At 40.6% G+C, this 21,506-nt stretch overlaps 2 protein-coding genes across 3 annotated transcripts; both read right to left on the bottom strand.

Moving 5' to 3' along the window:
- Positions 1-1,205: 1,205 nt before the first annotated feature.
- zgc:158828 (probable ATP-dependent RNA helicase DHX35) lies at positions 1,206-13,831 on the bottom strand. Of its 2 annotated transcripts, XM_035383412.1 has the most exons (21): positions 13,681-13,831; positions 10,549-10,676; positions 10,227-10,319; positions 9,926-10,003; positions 9,669-9,773; positions 9,499-9,560; positions 9,105-9,174; positions 8,914-8,973; positions 8,386-8,498; positions 8,003-8,099; positions 7,637-7,795; positions 7,201-7,411; positions 6,979-7,103; positions 6,511-6,565; positions 6,145-6,335; positions 4,051-4,128; positions 3,796-3,925; positions 3,617-3,698; positions 3,356-3,427; positions 2,877-2,988; positions 1,206-2,712 (listed from the first exon to the last, which is right to left on the bottom strand). In XM_035383412.1, exons 1-21 carry the CDS (start codon positions 13,754-13,756, stop codon positions 2,671-2,673), a joined length of 2,139 nt encoding a protein of 712 aa, XP_035239303.1. In that variant the 5' UTR covers positions 13,757-13,831; the 3' UTR covers positions 1,206-2,670. The 2 variants fall into 2 exon arrangements, with proteins under 2 accessions (XP_035239303.1, XP_035239304.1); XM_035383413.1 differs by lacking the exons at positions 1,206-2,712; positions 2,877-2,988; positions 3,356-3,427; ... (1 more) ...; positions 3,796-3,925; positions 4,051-4,128 and adding an exon at positions 4,135-4,864.
- A 1,711-nt stretch (positions 13,832-15,542) lies between these two features.
- Positions 15,543-19,392, bottom strand: rab5if (RAB5 interacting factor). Its single transcript, XM_035380532.1, has 4 exons — positions 19,023-19,392; positions 18,152-18,255; positions 17,374-17,503; positions 15,543-16,207 (listed from the first exon to the last, which is right to left on the bottom strand). The coding sequence occupies exons 1-4, from the start codon at positions 19,128-19,130 to the stop codon at positions 16,166-16,168; spliced, it is 384 nt and encodes a 127-aa protein (XP_035236423.1). The 5' UTR covers positions 19,131-19,392; the 3' UTR covers positions 15,543-16,165.
- Positions 19,393-21,506: the final 2,114 nt, after the last annotated feature.

The following is a 21,506-nucleotide window of genomic DNA, read 5'->3' as shown; positions in this document are numbered from 1 at the left end:
TTGTGTCTTCCTGATACGCATTTAGATAAAAGAAAAAAAAAACAATTGAGTACACAATTTTACTTCATGTAGGCCAAAACTAGCAAGTTCAGAATATTATCTACTCGGTTTAAGTATACAATAAAAATAATAATACCTGTAGACCTACCTTTCAAATCAAATATTAGCCTATAGTTTAAAAGCAATAGTATGAGTAGCCCTACTGCACTTATATGCAAGATGTTTAAAAATAAAATGGCTAAACTTTAAATATTATTCAATCCAGAATCTGCCGTTTTAACACCTTTATGCAGTAAGTCATGACAGGAATATAGTGACTACTGTTCTGCTAAATGTAAGATACTGCAAATATAAATTAATTCAAAGGAACCTTATCTTACCTCAAGTTCAAGTGCAAAAGAGAAGGCACTTTTCCAATGAGTTCTCCCAGACTTGGTGCTCTTTATCTCGGCAAAGGGAGAGTGCAGTAAGTAGGAAATGCTGTGGTGCTAATTACGACATGCTTTTTAGTGATCTTTTTCAGAATAAAAATAATTTTGTGTTAAAGAATCTTTTTTCCTCTGAGCAATGGGTTCACAATTAGATTATACAATGTTTTCATACTGCTGATCATTAGACATTTGATAAACAATAATGTGAATTTTATGTTCATATTAACTGAGTTTATATGAATTACTATGAAACATCTGTATCACATTATGACTAGACATAATTTCACCAATTTATAATTCCCAGATATTCACACCAAAAAGGTATAATGAACACTCTTTGGACTGTTCGTGTTTTAGGATCCAGAGGCCAGAAAATCACAAATACGTATGGAATAAACAGGACTGACAACATCTTCGCAAGTCCTTTGTAAGTCCTTTGCTGGACCACGTGAGGTAGTTCTTTGCATTTTTATATTCAATCACCTGATATTGGATTTGGATGCCTTGATCACATATTATAAATGATGTCCAAGGTACAAGAAAAAAATGAAAAAACTAAAGAATTGTCAGTCTGCACCCTGTATTCCTTTCAATCTTGACACTATTTATATCTAGCTAATCAATATATGGCCTTTTTTCTTAAGACCCCTGTTCTGTAAAATTTTGATGTAGTAGTAGTATATTTTACCACAATGTACATTTACACCACACTCTAAATATGTTGGTACAGGTGTACATACCAGGTTGAGAGAAAAGATGACGCCAAAAGAACTGTTGAATGAATGATCGTCCGGTTTTATTTTGAAATGTCCTGGACAGACCTTAGGAGATGTGTTTAACCAATGGGGAACTTCAGTTCTTAGACTACAGTAAGGCTGAGTACAGGTTTATGTAGATAGGAGTGTACATCTTCTTGCAGTCAACTACTTAAATGTAAGACTAGAGGTGACCTTCGGGTGTTATTTGAGTATTTAACATGCAAGAATATTCAACTGTATATTTACTTGTGAGTTTGCACATAACCATAGTACTTCTGTGGTGGTCAGCAACAGTGAAACCTAAATCAATATAACCATGCAGACATTAACCAATAAAGTTATACAGGTAACCTTACTGAAATGAAAGCAGGTTTCAGTGGAGTAATGACTTTATCTTTTTATCTCACTCTCAGAAACTTGGTAGTAAAGGAACAATTCTTCCCAAAAGCTTTTCAGAAGGCTACATTAGGAGGTGGGGTCTTCCAGAATAACAGGTACAGATAATAAAATGAAATACAGATTTTAAGTGTTTCCCCTTTTAGTGTACTGCAATACTTCTGTGCTAATTACATAAATCATGTTTGATTTTACTGCAATCAACAAGACAAAAATGATTAATGGTTTCCAACTGGAATTTTACTTTGATTTCACATGTACCTGAATGAACTTGTTTGTGCAAAAATGGGCACGTTGCTTCTCAATCTCCACGCAACACTTGGCACTAGCACATTTCACATATTAAAATGCCCATTATAGCTGGATTTGGCACAGAATAATACAAGCCCACTAAATCTGAGCTAGAGAAAATGGACCAAGAACTTCACAGGAGAACAGTCATAAAACAAATGAGCTTTATGAAAGTGTGGAGCAAAAAACCCATTCGATCAGTTCAAGCTTTGCGAAGATGCACACCTGGCTTTTAGTATACAGTATACCTAGACATAAAGCCAACTGTGGCAACATCACTGAATCACAGGCCATAAACGCTTCTCACTGCTTGACAGATTATGGCATACATTACCAAATCTGATACCACAAAGCTTGGATTCTCATTCTGTCAATAAAGTCTGCTTTCAGAAATAACCTCTGAGCCTGTCAAAAATGTCACACTGTCATATTCCCTCTATTGATACTGTTCCGTGTCATGCCGTAACTTAAAAAGATAAAAAAATAAATTCAGCCTACGTCTGGCTAACAGACGGGAATGGGAGTCAGCCAGACATGAGCTTCCGTTTCTATGTACAGATGTGAGAGGATGTGAGAAAATAAATATATAATACATCCCTATGTACATGACAGGTGGACACAGTGTTGGTTCTCCTCTTTGGTTCGCATGTCCCACTCCCCCTACACACTGGTTTCTACCTCTCATTGCCTTTCTTGTTAGAGCACTGCTGGCTAAAGCTATGACCATCCTAGCTCCTGCAGGGGCGGCCCAGGGCAAGCGGCTGTGTAGGGGACAGTGGGACAGGGCGTCCGGTTCAGATGACTTTGGCCCTCTTGCTGCTGCTCAGAGACCCATGCTGAGAAGACAGAAGAAGGGGCAAATGAGTGGTGCTTGACTTAAACAGACATAGACATTTGGCTTTCTGTGCAATTCAACTCAGAATGCCCGCTGTACGTGCATTCAGTTACTTACCCTCATAAACTGGCAAACACTAGTCTTCACCCCTGAGGACTTTCCTACCTTAGCCTGCTTGTAGAAGTGTGGCGCCAGTTCTACCAGCCAAGACGACTCCACCGCAGTCACATCACGCATGAAGTACTGAGACGTTTGAACCACCTCATTAAAGACCACCCTGAGGAAGAGAGGAGCAGTTCAGCACAACACAGAACTGGCTGTAAATACGAGATCAATGATACACTTTCAGCATTAGTATCATTCGTTGGAGATACAAACTCGAGGTGAATTCCATTCTAGGCCTCTCTTGTACTTACTGATGTTTTAATAATGAATAACAAGATATAATAACATTGGACATACAACTGTTTCCAAATCAGTGGGGTAAGGAATAATGCTGGAAACTTATTGGGAGTTCTGTTGTGAGGTTGCTGATATAAGATATGGTTGAATTCACCGCCATGAGTGTCAGTATTACATTGTCTGAAGCTACAGACTACAGAGTGACACTACTCCCATGACCACACACTGACCAGTACTCTCACCATTTTGGGGGCTTCTCACCAAACAGGACTGAGTTAGGATGGATGTGCAGCTCTCGATCATCTTTAAGAGTCCTGATACAAAGAGCCCAGTGTCAGAACACATGATCATCCACAGAGCACGCCTGTTATCCTCGAGGTCTACGCACTTAATCAAACAGCATAAAAAAGGTCAGATATTTACAGCAACGGTGTCAAACAAACTGTCATGTCATCGGAAAGGCAGAGACCCCACATACCCCGAGTAGGAACGAGAGTGCTCACCTGTAGGAGCCTGAATGGTGCATCCGGGCTGCGTTTGCAAAGAACCCAGAGACGATGCACCTGAGGATCACATCGGGGTCACCTGGAGGGCCACACAGGATGTAGGGGTGGGTCAACAACAAAGACAAGGATTCTACAAAATCCCAGGCAGACAGGCATCTTTGATTCAGAGGACTCACCTTCACTGGACGTGCGGGGCACCTTGAACTTGTTCATAAGACGACGGAGTTGCTCCCTGACTGTCACCGCGCGCAAGAGCCCCTTGTAGTTGAGGAAGTGTTCCTGGCACCACTGGGAGCTCTTCTGGTGCTGCAGGCAAGAGCCAGAGGGAAGGGACAGGAAGGACAGCGTAAAACACAATACCACAGATCCACACACACACACACACAAACACATATTATGGCATCACACTTCCAATGCATAGCAGCCCTTACCTTGATGAAAGCTTCATATACGTTCAGCATAGTGAGGTGGTCCCCTTCGGCCACGGCAAACTTCCTGTGCTCCTTAGCCTGGGGGAGTGGAGACAAACAGACGTACCTACACTGGTAGAGGCTGAACTGCAATGGTCTTCAATAACAGAACAATGGATTCACTGGGACTTTTGCCTTGGAGCAAAGACAGACTCAAACACTCTATGCCATGGGTAACGGAGGCAGACAGCAATGGCGATTGTGTCCAAGACAGAACCCCAGACAAGCAGATATTCTATGTGCCATGGGGTATGATGACAGTGACCATGTTTGAGCTTATAGAGGGCAGAAGTATGTTAGAGTACAAGCAGTAGTGCAGCTTCACCTTCTGTCACCACCTTGTGAAAAATATCTCAGCATGAAAGTTCACGAGTCGCAGCCAGGAAATGCTAAGCGCTATTCAGTCTCCACGAGGAAGACCATCACTTTAGGCTGAGTGGTGTTCCAGTCTAATATGCTTCACACACTTTTTGGATTATATTGTCCTTGGATGAAACATTCAAACACTGCTGATTTCAATGTCAGACATGATTTCCGAAGGATGCATTTCAAATCGTGATAACCAACAAGCAGGAGACAGAACAGGATGAGTCAATGCAGACTGTTTAAACTTTGCTGGCTGGACAGGCAAGGCATGGGTGAGGTGAATGGTGAGACAAAGGATATGGGACTTGCCTTCTTTTAGTTCAGAGACAGGAAGTGCAGAAGAGTGAACTACAGGGTAGACATCCGCCTGCTTTGTGGGGACGCACAGTCTACACTGGTGGTCAGATGGCTTGATTATAATGGCGATTCCCAACAAAAAGAAAACATTGGTAATGTAAAACTGTGCCTGAGCGTGTGACATTTTTAAAAGGACACAGCACAGATTCAGCAAGCCCACTTAAGAATAAATAAAATATGAAATTAATTTAAGTCAGATGTGCCGTGACTCATCTCGGGCAGTACACCTTTGGTAGCTGGATTTTATAAAATGCAATTCAGTCTTCCCACAGTCAGCTGCCAATACAACCTCCTAAAGGAGCCACCTTTCGAGCAGCCTTCATCCCACTGAACGTGCTGATGCATGCAGATTCATGGAGCAGAACTCAAGACTCTTATCCTCATTTTATTCTGCAGTGTTAACAATTATATGTCAACATACAGTGCCGTAAAGAAGTATTTCCCCTTTCCTGATTTCCTCTGTTATTGCATACTTGTCACACTGATTGGTTTCAGATACAAAACATTAGACAAAGTGAAACAGAGTAAACACAAAACACATCTTTTTACTTTTTTTAAACTTTTACCTGTTTACTCAGGTTCCGTTTGTCAAATATTACATTTTATCTAAAGACCTGAAACCATCCAGTCTGACAAATATGCAATAATAAGACTTGTAAAAACATTACATGTTTTGCAATATGCCTATCAAAACAAAATACAGTTAAGTGGTTAACATTGAATTCTGTCACAGAGAGCCATTACATGAAAACTGTGCTAATATTTTACACTCAGTACAGCATCTGTATACTGCTGCATTCAAGTTAGTTTTTAAAAAATGTTTCTTCCATAGGCAGAATTCTCCAGGTCAATCCATTACATTAACAAATAATTTGAATATAATGCCTTGTCTCACTTCACTAATAAACCACCTCAACTACAGCCAGTTATCTTGTGTATGTATTGAGTGTGACTAGAGACAGACGATGGGTTTTCAACTGAATCACAGGTTACAAACCCAGCCAGCAAAAACACCTGGCCAAAATGAACTTCCAAAATAACAGTTCCAGAACATGCCATTATCAAGACAGCCTTCAGGACTTTGTGGTTCACGGAACACGTGACACTCTGTGATGCCAGTGGTCACATGCTGCTCACTGATTGGTTGCCAGTGTATTCTGCTACATTACACCCCACATTCAAGTGTGGGAGCAGCATCACTATAAGGAACCAGGCAGGTGTACAGAGAGGTGAAACTCTCTAGGACTTTCAACCCTCTATCAAACACACACAAGATCACTGTCATTTGCAGTACAACAGGGGCCCCCTGGCATTGCAAACCACATGACTCACAGCTGCCTTCTTCTGGTTGGGCGGCACCACAAAGATATTCTGGATCTGCATCATGGCCGCAATGGTCACAACCTCCTTGGAGCAGCCGAAGTTTCCCGACTCCAGGAGCATCTTGGCAAACATGGGACTAAGAGGAAATTCAGCCATGCGTACACCCATGGGGTCAGTCAGACGCCCATACTGATCCAAGCCTAAGAAGGGAGCAAACAAAGCCTCATCCACAATGAGGCAGGTGCTCCTCTGGCCAAACACGTCCTGGCAAGGATGATTTTCAACCGCAAGAGCTCTTAGTTATTGTCATCGCATGCAACTCAGTTATCAAAAGATGTTATGGCTAAGGACAAAGATCCCAACATAAGTTCTTACCACCCAGGGCATAAAGCAGCTCCAGAGCCTGGACCATGGACTGAGCAGGTGGAGGCTGCAACACAGGGGGTCGGCATTAAGATCAAAGAGCAGCATTCCAACAAATCAGTTGTGATGAAGCCATTAAGGGTCTGTCAAACAGTTCACCATATTTCAAACCATAAAGGCAGCAAACAGCATACCCTTCCAGTTCGAAATATCTGCTCTGGATCTGAATTGCTAAAGCCATCTCTTTTGCAAACAGGGCTGAAGAGAATCAAACAGAATGTTTAATCAAACATTCCTTAAAACTGCAGTCCTACAAGATCTTTAGATGGTTTTAAGAGAGAAAAAAATGACCTGAGGAGAATATTGGGATTGTGGGGATGCAAGCGCCAGTTTAGAATTCTGGTGCAGAAGAGGGTTAGCCTGGGTGAAGCCAGGGCAGAGGGGGCCGAGGCCAGGGTGGGGTCAGGCCCAGGTACTCACTGAGAGGAAGTTGAAACGAAGCACATTGTCGATTCCCAGGGCTTTCAGCTGCAGGATGACTGGAGCAAGGTTGGTTCGCTGCATCTCTGGAACTGTGGCAGCAGGCAGCTTTTCAAAGTCCTCCTCTGAGACATGACAGGAGAGGACGGGAATATCAATGCACAGGCAACACCAGTGTGACAGACAGCAAATGGACTGGCCCAATTTGAAGAACCCACGTACCAGTGTACAGGCGAAAACACTTCCCGGAACGGTTTCGCCCCCCTCGGCCTGCCCTCTGGCTGGCAGAGGCCTTAGAGATGGGGGTCACCACCAGAGACTCAATCGCTGTTCTGGGATTATAGGCTCGCAGCTTGACAAATGCACAGTCGATAACAAACACAATTCCATTGATGGTGATGGAGGTCTCTGCAATGTTGGTGGCCACAACCACCTGGATCAGAAAAAGGAAACCCTCAAAAATCTGCCAAGGTCATAAATATTTTTCAATGTTCTATTTTATCAAGATGCAGCTGTGACAAAGGTCATGGCTTCAAAAGAGTTTGTTAATGTAGCCATGAGACAATAAGAATACATTTATATCCCAAATTGTCTAAATGATTATTTTAACATAGCCTGAAAGTTATAGTAATCAACCCCATGACAATCGAGAATTTACCTTTCGCACAGTAGGGGGCACCCTCTCAAAAACCTTCATCTGTTCAGCATAGGGCAGACCAGCGTACATGGGAAGAACACGAAGGTGCTTCTTCATGCCAAACCGGGAGAGAGCCCGAGCCTGCTCCACAAGCATACTCACCACCTTCTCTACTTCTTCCTGCAGAAAGGTTGTTACATGGCAACAAGATTGTTCACAAGGCAACTAAGGTAGCATCTCAGTGACCCTCAATATGACATGCGACACAAGATACGACACAACATACGATACAGTAATCCCTGTATTCAAATAAGATTCCCCCTGACCACTGGAGATCCTCATAGAAGCAGAGCACATCTCTAGCTGCCATCCATCCCATAATCATACCTGTCCAGTGAGAAAGGCTAGAACATCTCCATCATCCTCTGTCTCATGGATCTTCAGCACCGTCTCCACGGTGGCTTTCACATAGTCCGGAACAGGGCTGGAAGGAGTGGTAATGAACTAGCATGAAGCCAAATTCAAGCAGGGTTTCATGTGCATGCAAACCCATCACATGTGCCTGAGAGTGAGCTGTGAACATGTTCATTTCCCTTAACCGTGTGTCCTTATACTTGTATGAAAGTCTCACCCCTAGAGATGAACCAACTAGTTTTATGCAATAGGAACACAAGGCATTGACTCCTGAATCCAGGAGAAATGCAAAGTGCTCTCTCTTGTTGTTGAAAGACATGCTGCTCAAGAAGGATTGCATGGGTGTAGCAGCATACCTGACTGTGTAAAAGATGTCCACAGGGAAGGTGCGTCCTTCCACAGTCAGAATACCACAGGTGTCCTTGCTGGGGTCTCCAGATTCATTCAGGTTGAAGAACTCTTGAAATTTCTGCATGAAAAGGGAGAATATAACTTGCTAATCCCATCCGGTGCAATGGCATAACGAGTTTGTTTTTCATGAACTGATTTTGAATCCCACATCAATGGTCAAGAAGAAACATCCATTTCAATAAATCTGAGCATTGCCAAGTACCCCAATTACCACAAAATTGCCGGACATCTTAATGAAACATGTAAGAATTGAATTAAAAAAACTCTTAGCACACCCTACTTGTTTGCTAGCCACTATGCAAATCTTTGCTAGGCAGAATGCAATAAAAAGAGCCTCATTTAATTGTTCTTCAGAGTTAATGAAATTGAGCTGCAGGCAATAAAACCAGCTAAACTTTGAATGGACAGTCATAATCAATTCATCATCTCACTTTATCCCTCGCTGTAATCCCTTATCTGAATGGAGAAATCACCTTGGCATCCAGGGTGGCAGAAGCCACTATTAGACGAAGGTCTCTCCGTTTTTTCTGAATCTGTGGAAGGACAGACAGGAGACGTTTCAATTTACAAGTAAGCACACTGCAGTGTCATCAGCCCAGCATCTTTAGTCCCATTCTTGTGCAGGTCAGACCCGAAAACAAATCCAGTACAAAAGGAGACGGACCTTCTTCAGCAGTCCGATGGCGATGTCTGTGTACAGAGTCCTCTCATGCGCCTCGTCCAGCATCAGGACACTGCAGATAGAACCAGTGTTGAAGTAAACATTTATCCGTTCAGGTGAAGGGACACATGATTTATTTAAGAATTATTCGTTTAAATAAAACATTTTTTTGCCTGCATCTCTTGTGGAGTTATTGGTGAGTATGGGATTACATTTTAGTAAACAATAGCTTTGGAAATACTATGACGATGCAAGGTCATGCCAATAAAGTGCATTTATACTTTATAACTGCAAGGTATGAACCCTGAGACAACAGCTATGTGGCAGAATTACTCATACTTCAATATGGTGAGCTAGGTTCTATGAGCAGCTGGGGTCTGCACAAAGAAGCCTTTACCTATATTTCTTCAACAGGGGGTCAGCCATCATTTCTCGCACCAGCATGCCATCTGTCAGGAACTGAAATAGAATCAGAACATTGGTAATTTGTTGGATGTTTTGAACCACACTCATTCAATAAGTCACATTCATTTCAAAAGCACATATGATGGCAAGAGGTTGCAGCACCTTGATACGGGTGGCATGGGGGTCTGAGCAGTCATCAAACCGAATGGTGTAGCCAACCTCATGGCCCAGCAGGGCACCGCGTTCTTCAGCCACCCTATTGGCAACCTGGGATGAACAGAATGGGTCCACATGCTGTAACAAACTGCACTGTGAACTACGAATATTAATGAAGCCAGCACCCACCCTTTCGGACTCTGGGGTGAGACAGGGACTGGCAAGAGTCCTGATGGCAGGACAAACAGTAGCAGCAGACTTACTGAAATGGCAGCCACCCTCCGAGGCTGCGTCACCCCAATAACCTTGCCCTCCGCAGCCCATCCAGCCTCCAGCAGGTACTTGGTGGAGAGAGACAGAGAGGAAAACCGATTAGGAGAAAGATGGTGAGGGGGGAGGACGGAACACAGTGAATTTTAAAGTCCCCATTTCAACACTGAACCAAAATCGAAGACAAGCCAAAGGGAACAAATGAGTCACAGCACTGACAGTGAAGAAAAAAAAAAGTACTGCAGCAAGCTGCATTCATGTGATGTGTTTCACAGAAACTGATGCTAGACTGACCTGAGGGATTTGAGTGCTCTTCCCACAGCCTGTCTCGCCTACAATCACAACTGTCTGGTAGCTCTCCACCAGGTACAGGATATGATTTCTGTGCTGAAATCAGAACAGCAAGACCAAATACTGATGGATACTTTCAACCCTCATAATATGTCATTGTCATAACCTAGAACACATACAGTACAATATATAACAACAACAATGTTAAATGCTGGAGTGAAAATTTTATTACAAAATGCAATTCCTAAATGTGCATAACTGATACTTTGAGCAAAAACCTGCCTCATCCCCCCTGCATCCCAAAACAGAGGAGTACTGTACCTACCTTAAACACTGGAAGTTTCTGCCGCTGTTTCTCAATGGACAGCGCGGTGAAGGGGTTATAAATAACGGGGGAGCCAGTAGTCTCTGTTGTGAGCTCTCGTTCTTCTGAAACCCCAGGGCCTTCTGATCCTGGTGGGGTGGGGGGAGGAAAGAGTCACTTTATTGATTTTTTTTTATTCTTTATTTTTCCAAGGAGTTTAAGCAATATATAAATCATACGCATTCGTATGGGTGCCTGATCTGAAAGTTTAAAAATGTATATCATCCTTTCATATGTACATACATATATATTTATGATTAAATACATTTTTAAACTTTCAGATCAGTCACCCTTGTATATTTACACATATTCATCCAAAATTCCCTTTATACCCACAAAGCCAAAACACCTATACAGCTCTCTTTGGACATGCAAAAAGTACTCTCATTCTCTTTCCTTTACCTTTGTACAGCACAGTCTGTAAGTATTTTGACAGTGACACATTTTTTCTTATTTTAGCGCTGTACACCAGCACATTGGATTTGAAATGAAACAATGAACATGAGGTTAAAGTGCAGACGATCAACTTTCATTTGAGGGTATTTACATCCATACTGAGTGAACCATGTAGGAATTGCAGCCCTTTTAATGCGATCCCCCCATTTCAAGGGACCAAATGTAACTGGACAGCTGGCTGCTCAGCTGTTGCTAAGCCAGCTGTGTGTCTTTGCATCATTAGTTCATGCACAAGAAAGCAGACAAAGGTCTAGAGTTGATTCTACATGTGACATTTGCATTTGGATTCTGTTGCTATTGTCCCTCAACATGAGTACCAAAGAAGTGCCAATGCCAGTAAAGCAGGCCATCATGTGGTGGAGAAAACAGAATAAACAGATCAGAGATATAGCAAAACATTGGGAGTATCAAAATCAACTAATTGGTACATTAAGAAGCAAGAACTGGTGAGCTCAGCAATAGCAAACAACCTGATAGATCACGGAAAACCACTGTAGTGGACAACCAAAGAATACTTTCTACTCTCCAGGATGTAGGCGTAGATGTGTTGAAGATTAAAACAAAGAGAAGGCTTCACCAGCAGAACCTCGGATGGTTCCCTGGAGGATTCAAACCACTTGTGAGCCTCAAGAACAGAACAGCCAGGTTAGAGTTTGTTAAAATGCATATTTAAAACAAAATTGTAGTCATGGAAAAAACAGATCAGATCCATGTTTTAAAACTAAAATCTAAAATAAAAAGACTAGGGAGAGAAAGCCACATAGCCTCCATCCTCAGTCAATCAGTATCAATGAAACTTAATGAAAAAGCCACTCCCCTAAGGCTTGTAGCTACTCTCTCTGGAAGATGTGGACTATGTACTCGGCAATCTCAAAATTGTATTGCTACTCATGCCACTATACACAGATGGTGCCTTCATGTTTTTTGAAAATGAATCACAGAAATACTTCTATATGCCTTTAACAAATTCAGTTGCTTCAGTCCTTTGTCAGGTTATCAGATCTAGCTGGGGAAATTCTTCCCAATTCTGCCACAAAACCTGTTAGAGAGATCAATATACTACAGCATCTGAGTTTTATTTATAAATCAGCTGGAGAGGAAATGACTTTTTATAAACCTTGTATTTATGAAAATATAAACTTAAATGGTTTTATAATAAATGCATATAAAATGAAATATTTATGCCACATAGTATTATTTACCCTCTTGGGACCACCCAATGAGCATCACCCACTGTTTTTTTGCCACTAGAGCAACACTCCCTAACATTCCCACACATTTAAGGAAAAACATTTACTCCCCTCTCAAGCTTAGGTCCCCAGCTAATTAATAGTAAACGTATTCATTGCCTCTACTGCACATAAAACTCTCATATGAAAATTATTCCCAGTTCACCCTGCTCCTAACAGTCTCTTCACACCATGGGTAGCTTTCTACATACGGAATGTTTCAAGGGCTGAAATTGTTGGGAAGATTTTCTCCGACATTTACTATCCATGTTGGACAAAGGGTGGACCAAGAGTGCTACTTTATATTGGCTTTACTAATCTAAATCTCTCATCCAATCAAATTGTTATCCTTCTCGTATTGTGCGTTGATTCAAAGTTTCCTTCGTTATTGTGCACGTTGCAATCAACTGTACGTATTCATGGATCTAATTGGCAAATGTTAATGCTAGGGTTTCTGCAGAAATGTTAGCGTATAGTGAGAAGTAAAATGTTAAGCATAATATACTTTCTCAAGGTCCTCTCGGGAGGGTTTTATTTACATCACCTGACATTTACAGTATGTCTCATTTCATTTGTGAAACAATAAAAAACTTAAACAAAAAATAAAACATGTAGAGTTCTCCGAAGGTCCCATCCGGGCATGTGTATTCCTCAAATATTTGAAACTTGCTTTACTGGGTTAACGTTATACCTTGGAACACATAACTTCTTTAATAAATGGTTAGGACAAATCGCAGTCAGGCTACAATTGTACACGCTCGTTATATTTTCGCCACAGTGGTCCTTGAAGTTTCTAGTCTGTAGGTTTGTGTTGCGTTACAACAACTATCAACCACGGTGGCGTTTTCATGTACAGTCGTCTTAGACCCATCTGTACGATACAGACGAAAACAAATCGTTGAAAAAGCATTTCCCCTTGCAGGCTATCTAGTAAGCACGCTGCAGATCATTATAATAGCAACTGCTTAATGCATCCTGCTTGCCCAACTAGGTAAATGGGTATGATGATGCACAGATACACAGCCACCAAGATAAACGCTCTGCCGTTTGGGCCGACGAAACAATTCCCCTTAGCGAATCCTAATAAATATTATGCTTTTATTTTTGTATTTTCGAGCAGATCGTAGCGGATAATATAGACGACAACGCCAGTAAATGAGTTAGCAAGCAACTATACGGCTAACTAGCTCTTTTCTGCCTGTTCGGCAAGCTTGCTGTTAGCAGAGGCAGAAGCTGGTATATTGCAGCATAGCTAGCTACCCAGCTCGGTTGAAATTTTGCGATAAACATTTCACATTTTCCGATACACTTAAGTGTCCATGCACATTGAAATGCGGTCGTACACAGAAAAGCAGTTACCTCCGTGGCAAGAAAGTAAGCTAAATCTAGGTATATCGATTACACTTACCGGGTTTCCAGAATTTCATCGTGGAAAGGGGCGCCGCCATCTTGACACAAACGTCATATTTCAAAACTTTATTCATTCGTGATCCCCCAAGACAATCACAAAAGGAGCAGGTGAGGTTAGATGTTTTTATTCCGAAACTTGCTTTTAAAAAGCCAGGACTAGATCGCAGTCGGCCTAAATCCAGTAGATCCTAAAAATGAATTTAAAACGTTTTTATTATTGTTTTAGCAAAGATGTATGTGATAAGTTCAATTCATGGACACGTTGAACGTGATTAGTGGATTGTATAACGTAATTCAGTACTACTGAAGAAAGCTAAAGAAAACAGAAGTGTTCAAATTAGTATGTTGCAGAATTAACAGCTTAACTGCATTCGTTATATTATGTTGGGTGCCAAATTCCTTTGTAGTTGAACATTGGCACGCTTACATAAAACCACAATTATTTGCCAAGTCACTTGTATGAATGCGCACTTATTTTCTCAGCTCCCGTTACAGTAAATGCTCACTCTGACGGTCTCCAACAAAAGGCATTATTGGCCTTTAATGGTGAGATGCCTGGTAATAGCCAAGAGAAGTGACCTATGTTACAAAACTACAATCATTATGAGTCTGCAGTGAACTTGGTCCTGGTCCATGCAATGGTACTATCCCGCTTGGACTACTGCAACTCTCTTCTGGCTGGACTACCGGCATCTGCCATCAGACCCCTGCAACTCATTCAGAATGCTGCAGCTCGTCTGGTCTTCAACCTCCCCAGACACTCCCACGTCACTCCCCTGCTCACTACCCTCCACTGGCTGCCTGTTATAGCTCGCATCAAATTTAAAACATTGGTCCTAGCATACCAGGCAGTCAAGGGATCAGCCCCAGCATATCTCCACAAGATATTCAAACCCTACATGCCAGCCAGACCCCTCCGTTCTGCTACCTCAGGACGCCTGGCACCTCCCCCTCCTCACACATGCGCTTCCCGAACACGTCTGTTCTGGCCCCACGATGGTGGAATGACCTCCCCGTGGTCAGAACAGCTGAGACACTGACCCACTTCAAGCGACGACTGAAGACTCACCTCTTCAGGCTGCACCTCTCCCCACCCCTCCCTACCTCCCTGTAATCTCTTAAATGACTAAGCTTAGGGTTGTAACTAGGTAGCTGTTTCATAGGTGACTTAGTTAATGCACCTGTCTTAACTACTGCTTGTATTTTTGCATAGACTGCGTTGTTGCTGTTCTCGTTTGTGTTAGTGTTAATCAGTTTAACCTTCAGGGTCCAAGTTGAACTATGCGGTTGTTCCCTGCACTTGGACCGGTACTTCTCTCTAGGGTTTTCGACATACTTGTTCCTGGTTATGGTTATACACTTCGTTGTACGTCGCTCTGGATAAGAGCGTCTGCCAAATGCCTGTAATGTAATGTAATGAACTTCCTCATTCTGAACGCTTTTGGTGTGGGTGGATAGCTACAAAGAGCTACATGCATTTCTGCTCAAAGTTAATTGCTCCAATTTTAGATAATTTCTAAGCTTTTTATAAGCAATAGTAGTCTTTAATATGACCATTTTTGTTGCATAATTTACAAGTGAACCAGCGCATGTACTGCTATCATGGTAATTAGCTGGGGGGGGGGGGGGCTGCTTCCACCACCCTCAGGAACAGCACTGCCTACCCATTTTAGAGGATTGTCAATAAATGTATCACCCAGAGAAGTACTTGGTTAAAAAAATAATAATAAAAAAATTGTCAAGTGTCAAACAATGTATCCTCAAAAAAATTAAATAAATATATAAACACTTGTAGGCCTATAGGTAAGCTAATGTGCTACAAATAGCATATTTAATTGCACTGCACAGCCACAAAACATATTAGGAAAAAGGCCAAATAAAGCCCACCTTTAATTGAATTCCCAAAAGATGTCAATCACAAAGCACAATCCCTCAAATACCCTCACAGCCTCATTCATTTCATATTACTCTCCCTAGTATCACACAGAATCATAACAATTAGCCCTCAAGTACATTTTCTATCAGTTTATCCACTACAAAATACTTTATGTCTAATTAAACAAGACATGAGAAAAAATACAAATAAATTGTTTAATACATTTTGGATTTGATAAAATGGAAATTCCACAGATAATTTACATTTTTAAATTAAGCTCTGAACATATGGTAAGATTTGATCTGGAAGCTACTTGAGACAAAACAAAAAAATGTATTAAATAGTTAGAGTCTCCTGTTTAATACAATGCTATTTATAAGATACAAAAAAATCCATGGCAGTGCACAGGACAGTTTTAGCTTAAAAATCTGATGCACAACCAGTCTGGAAGGTCACTCCTCAAGTACCCATGATGCTCTCCTCCAAAGACCATGTGTGCTACTGACAACAGAACACACAACTTGGATTTCAAAGTTCTCATCTTTACATCTTATAGCAACTAAAATTTTCCATACTCTTGCTGGCGAAATGCATTCTTCACAGCTCTTCAGTCATAATGTAGTGCCGTGTAAAATATTATCCATACCACCTGGGGGGAAAAGGGACAATAAAGATTAGATCCCAAGGTGTTCTTTTATTACTTAGAACAGAAAAACAAGCACTTGTTTTAATGGAACCACAAAGCAAGGTAAGGGTTAGGGTCGTCAGATATAGATTTTAAATTTCAATATTCTTGGAGTAGGAAATGAAAAACTGAGCTGTTAAAACATTAAAACATTACTTTGCCTTGTCTTCATACCCTTATTTGAATCCCATTGTTCACATACCATGCATAACAGGAGGTGCCTTAAAGTGTCCTATCTATTTTTATAACAAGTAATGAAGTAAATTTTGCAATATATTTTCGATTGTACTGAATATTTACCAACTTCTTTTTTTGAACATTACTTCATTTTGAAACATGTTATTTGTAAGTTTCAATTAGAAAGTAATCTTTTTTGTTTTCTCCCCATCAAAGTTTCAAGCACAAATTTGTAAGAACATGTACGTACAGCTTAACATACACTACACCATTTTTGTCATAGGGAAGCCATCTGTTCAAGGACCAGATTCACCCAGTAGAGTCCAAACATCTGCCAAGGCACAACAACCTCCCCTTGCATGAACATGGACAGAAAATGTCTTGGCAAATCCAGTCATTACTTTTTGAGATACAATGGGCCTGTGGCAAGAGGAAAAGTCATGGGGCCACCAAAATCAAAAGGTTTCTTCCGCTTGGGGCCATTACTTTTTGGAGATTAAAAGTAATGGGACACACCCAATAAGTTGTGTCTTCTTTGAAACATTAATGTGCACTCCAGCCATTACTTTTCCAGTTTGGGGAAGACGGACAAACGGATGGACAGAAGTCATTACATAATAATAAATTAAAGCATCGAAAAAATCTATGAATAGCACAAATTCATCAGTAGATAATGCACTGAATTATACAAAAAAACAAAAATATAATAATTTTAAAAAGGACCTACCAATTGGGGGGGGGGAAAATCTGCACCATTAAATGCATGGTGGTCAAAACTTTACCCACCGGTTACTGGAGCCTCAAACAGTAAACCTCAAATGTTTCATATCTCAATGCATAAATCATTTTATATATCAATGTGCAAATTATGTCCCAGCCCTGGTTAAATCACTCTTAGCAATGAACTCTATTCAAGTGGCAAGGTAGCAATAGTACATAGGAAGTGGAGGTACCAGGAATAAAGCAAAGGAGGTCATGAAGCCCTCTTTGGTGAGCTCCCATGTCCCTCCATATTCCTCCTCATCCACCTGTTGGAAACTGCTGAAGTAGACATACAGGAGGCCAGCGTTGATGACGCAGAATCTGGTGGAATAAAGGCAGTGTTCATCACTCTATTATGCCACACTTTCACCCCTTATACAAGGTGATTCCTGTGTCTAAAGAAATCATTTTCACTGGTGCAAAAGGAACTGAAAATTTTTCTCAATGGTGCAACAGCAGTACACAGCATTGGAATAGGTCATTGAACAAAAGACTGCATGCTGTCCTGACATTAAAAATGAGAGCAAAGCATGGATTCATACACTGATAATGTGACTGTATTCATGGCCTCATCTAGTTTGTTTGTTTTTTTCCATTTATTTTATGATTATTATTATCATTCTTTTTAACAGACGACTTTAATGAATGAATATAAATAGTTACATTTTGAAAGTTCCAGTTTTTGCAACACAGCTGGTCTCACTCTTTCCTGGGTAACAAAATTCTTTATTCAGCTATGATTCAAAGATAGCAAAAGATAGTAACTGACTAAGGCACATACTGTGGGAAAGCATGTTTACGAAGACTAAAAAACAAAACAATATATAAGCTAAAGCAACCACAGCCACCAGCAAGACCAGGCAAAGAAAATTGATTTGTGCAGTTTAATTCAAGATTTACATGGGATTCACAATCAGTTTGCTGTCCATCTAAGAGGCAAGTGTGATGACATCAAAGGGTAATACTTACATGGCTATTCCCAAAAATCCTTTCAGTGGTGCAATTCCCCAGATCACTCCAAGGATAACAGCAATGATTTGCCGAAACCAGTAAATTACATCTAAAAATTCATCCTGAAGAAAAATAATAAAATAAAAGGGAAAATTGTGGTTTAAATTTACGTTTTACTTGCACTGGAGTAAATGGAAGGAAACCTATGCCACACATCAGGTAGGTCCAAATCCGTGGTGGTCCTAAACTACATTAACAGTATTAACCTTGGCGTTTCCATTTTTTTGTTGATTAGCCTACTTGTATATTGGATAACAGAAAAACGATTTATAAATGATGCATTTAGGGTCTGTGGCGCAGGACTTCAAAATGTCATGTTTTACAAAGGATCCGGGCAATTAAATTTAATCAATATTGCATGAAATTCGTCATTGTATACCCTTGCAGTAAATGGAAGACTAGCTTCCCTATCCGCCGATTTTGTCCTTAAGAAGGCAACGCTAATATCGTATGACAGACGTCAAAAACTGAAATACTTCAGACCCGCTCCACTGAACTTTCTACCAAATACGCTAAAAGTGACATTTAAAGAGTGTCTTTCACTTTAGCTTAACTTCAAACCTTTTGTCCCATTGTAGCTGACTGGAAAGGACAACATACAGCTTACATACATCAAAGTATACGTCTGACAATGTCCCCAAATAGTTCGCCATACGGGGTCTGTGAGAAAACCCTGTTACCCGATCCCCCGGAGTTCCCTGATTTAATCTGTCTAGGTAGCCACTTAATCCTCACTGAACTGGTAAATCAGCTACCAAAGCCACGTTGTCGACTTATGTATCGCGCGTGAATCCGATTTGAAGAATCAACGTTAACAATAAATACAAACCTTCTCTTCCCATACGGCGCTACTATTGAACACTTTACTCCATGTGGACTGTTTTACGGCCCCATTGGCCAAATGAACTTCTTCTTTCCTTTTTGAGCTGCTCGTCATTCTCCGCGACGACAATCGAATCTAAGACACGTTTGTGAAATGCTTCACTAAAAAAATTTACTAAAAATTAAATCCTTCAGATAACCACAATGGTTCACCCCTCTGTGGCAAAATGTCTCTTGCTCCGTCTCGTTTCTTTATACTTCAACGAATTGCCACCACTCAAAACCACTCGAAAACTAATTTCGCGAAATACTAGCACTGCTGACTCTACAGATTGATGTCGGATTGTGTGTAGCGTCGACGCATGTGCAACCTAGTTTGACCTTACACTAAAAGCCAATAAGAATGTGCGACGTTAAAGCGCTAAACCAATAATTGTTCACCTAGCCAAGGTTCTGATGCTTTAGGCATAGACTTTAAGGGCATTTGGTCTGCAATGATAAAGTCACACAAATACAACAGCGACATCTACAGTTGGAGTACCCAGACAATAACCCCATACCTCACCAGTCATCGCTGTCTGCGGGGAATCGTAACACATGTACGTCTCCCTGTTCAGTGCCATCGAGGAGGCACAGAATTATTTTGGTGTTCTCATCATAATTCAAAAATCACATGTTCTGTTCCAGTGACCAAAAAACGATAACCTGTCAAAATAACGATTTTTGTTTCCTGCGGCCAATGTTACAGGACCATGCTTCTCCACTGCGATGAATTTGATGCATTACAGAAAAGCAATGGTAAATAGTAAAAATAATAATAATAAAAACAATGATCATTGTAAAATAAAAAGAACTGGTGCAACAAACAGAATGAAGCAACAGTAATAAAAGCATCCACAGAATCTAGATAATGCAGATTATGAAGACAATATCTGAGCTGAATTTTATATTTGTTACATATACGCTGACATCACAGTGTATGCTTGGCTTAGTTTTTTGTCAAATGTAACGTAGTGAGATCCAGGTTAATATAGGTAATCAGATCTGATGGAGAACTTGTAAATTAAGGTTGCTCTACTTGAAGCATTATAGATATTCTACCATCACAGTCCTCTGGAAAAGTTCTGAACTACTGATTGGAGTGGCTTCTGTTTACATCATACACAGACCCTGGAGTTAGTGCCAATTACTTTAAAAACATTTTTTTTTTTATTTGTGGAAAGGGAAGGAAATGTTTACTCACTGTAACAACCGTAAAAATTAGGAAAATGCAATAATTAAGAAGATCTCTGTCATCCCTCTCATGTTGGAAACAGAGACTGAAATGCATTTAATGCTAAACTATTTCATATAAATAATTTATATAATAATAAATTATTTTAATCTAATATGATCGATTACAAATACTGCTAGTAATGAATACCTAAAAACAGGCATAGGCAATGACCTCCTGCACACAGGAATCACTCTAACTAGCTTTTAATATCTGTTTAACTATTCTTGTGTCCTGTTCCAGAATTAAGAATCTTTGTATGTACACACACACACGCACACACACACACACACACACACATTGGGTTTTGCCTGTGAAAACTGCATTTGTGTTATAAAAGATAAACTAACATGAAGACCAGAGAGCTAGATCAGAGCCATTGCACAAGCATTGGGGATAGCTTGTAAGACAACTTGGAATGTCCTGAAAAAGAAAGAAACTGCTGGCGTACTGAGCAACAGATATCGAACAGGTCGACGCAGTTATTGCAAGCAAGGGATATGCTACCAAATATTAAGTGTTACTTATTTTCATTTACTTAAATACTATCTGTACCAATACTTTTGCTCACCTAAAAATTGGGTTGTCTGATACCAAAAGGTGCTATGTTCTAAGTACTTTAACACATCTAGGTGTAAATACCAGGAAATAAAAGCTGAAATTCTGAACTCCTGTCTCATGTTCATCTTTTTATCTCAACCCCAAATGTATTGAATGTATTGCAAAAACAAAGGAATTGGCCTTGCTGTTCCAATACTTTTGGAGGGGACTGTATATATATATATATATATATATATATATATATATAGTTCAAGCACAAGAAAACTGACAAAAGGTCTTGAGTTCATTCTAGGTGTGGCATTTGCATTTGGAGTCTGTTGCTGTTGTCAACATGATCAAAGAAGTGGCAATGCCAGTAAAGCAGGCCATTGTGGAGTGGAAAAATCTGAATAAATGACTCAAATATGTAGCCAAAACATGGATGTGTTAAGATCAACTTTGGTACAATGTTAAGGAGCAAGAACCCATTAGTGACCTCAGCAATAGCAACAAACAACCTGGTAGAACACAGAATACTACCGTAGTGGATTACCCAAGAACATTTTCAATAGTGGAGTAAAACCCCTTTTCAACTGTTGAACAGATCACATTCTAGGATGTAGGTATAGAGGTGTCAAAGACTAAAAGAGAGGACTACATCAGCATTACCTCAGAGGG

This window comes from Anguilla anguilla, chromosome 11 (genome assembly GCF_013347855.1).
Source record: "Anguilla anguilla isolate fAngAng1 chromosome 11, fAngAng1.pri, whole genome shotgun sequence".
In the NCBI taxonomy this organism is placed as follows: domain Eukaryota; kingdom Metazoa; phylum Chordata; class Actinopteri; order Anguilliformes; family Anguillidae; genus Anguilla; species Anguilla anguilla.
This window is presented reverse-complemented; position numbering and strand designations above follow the sequence as displayed.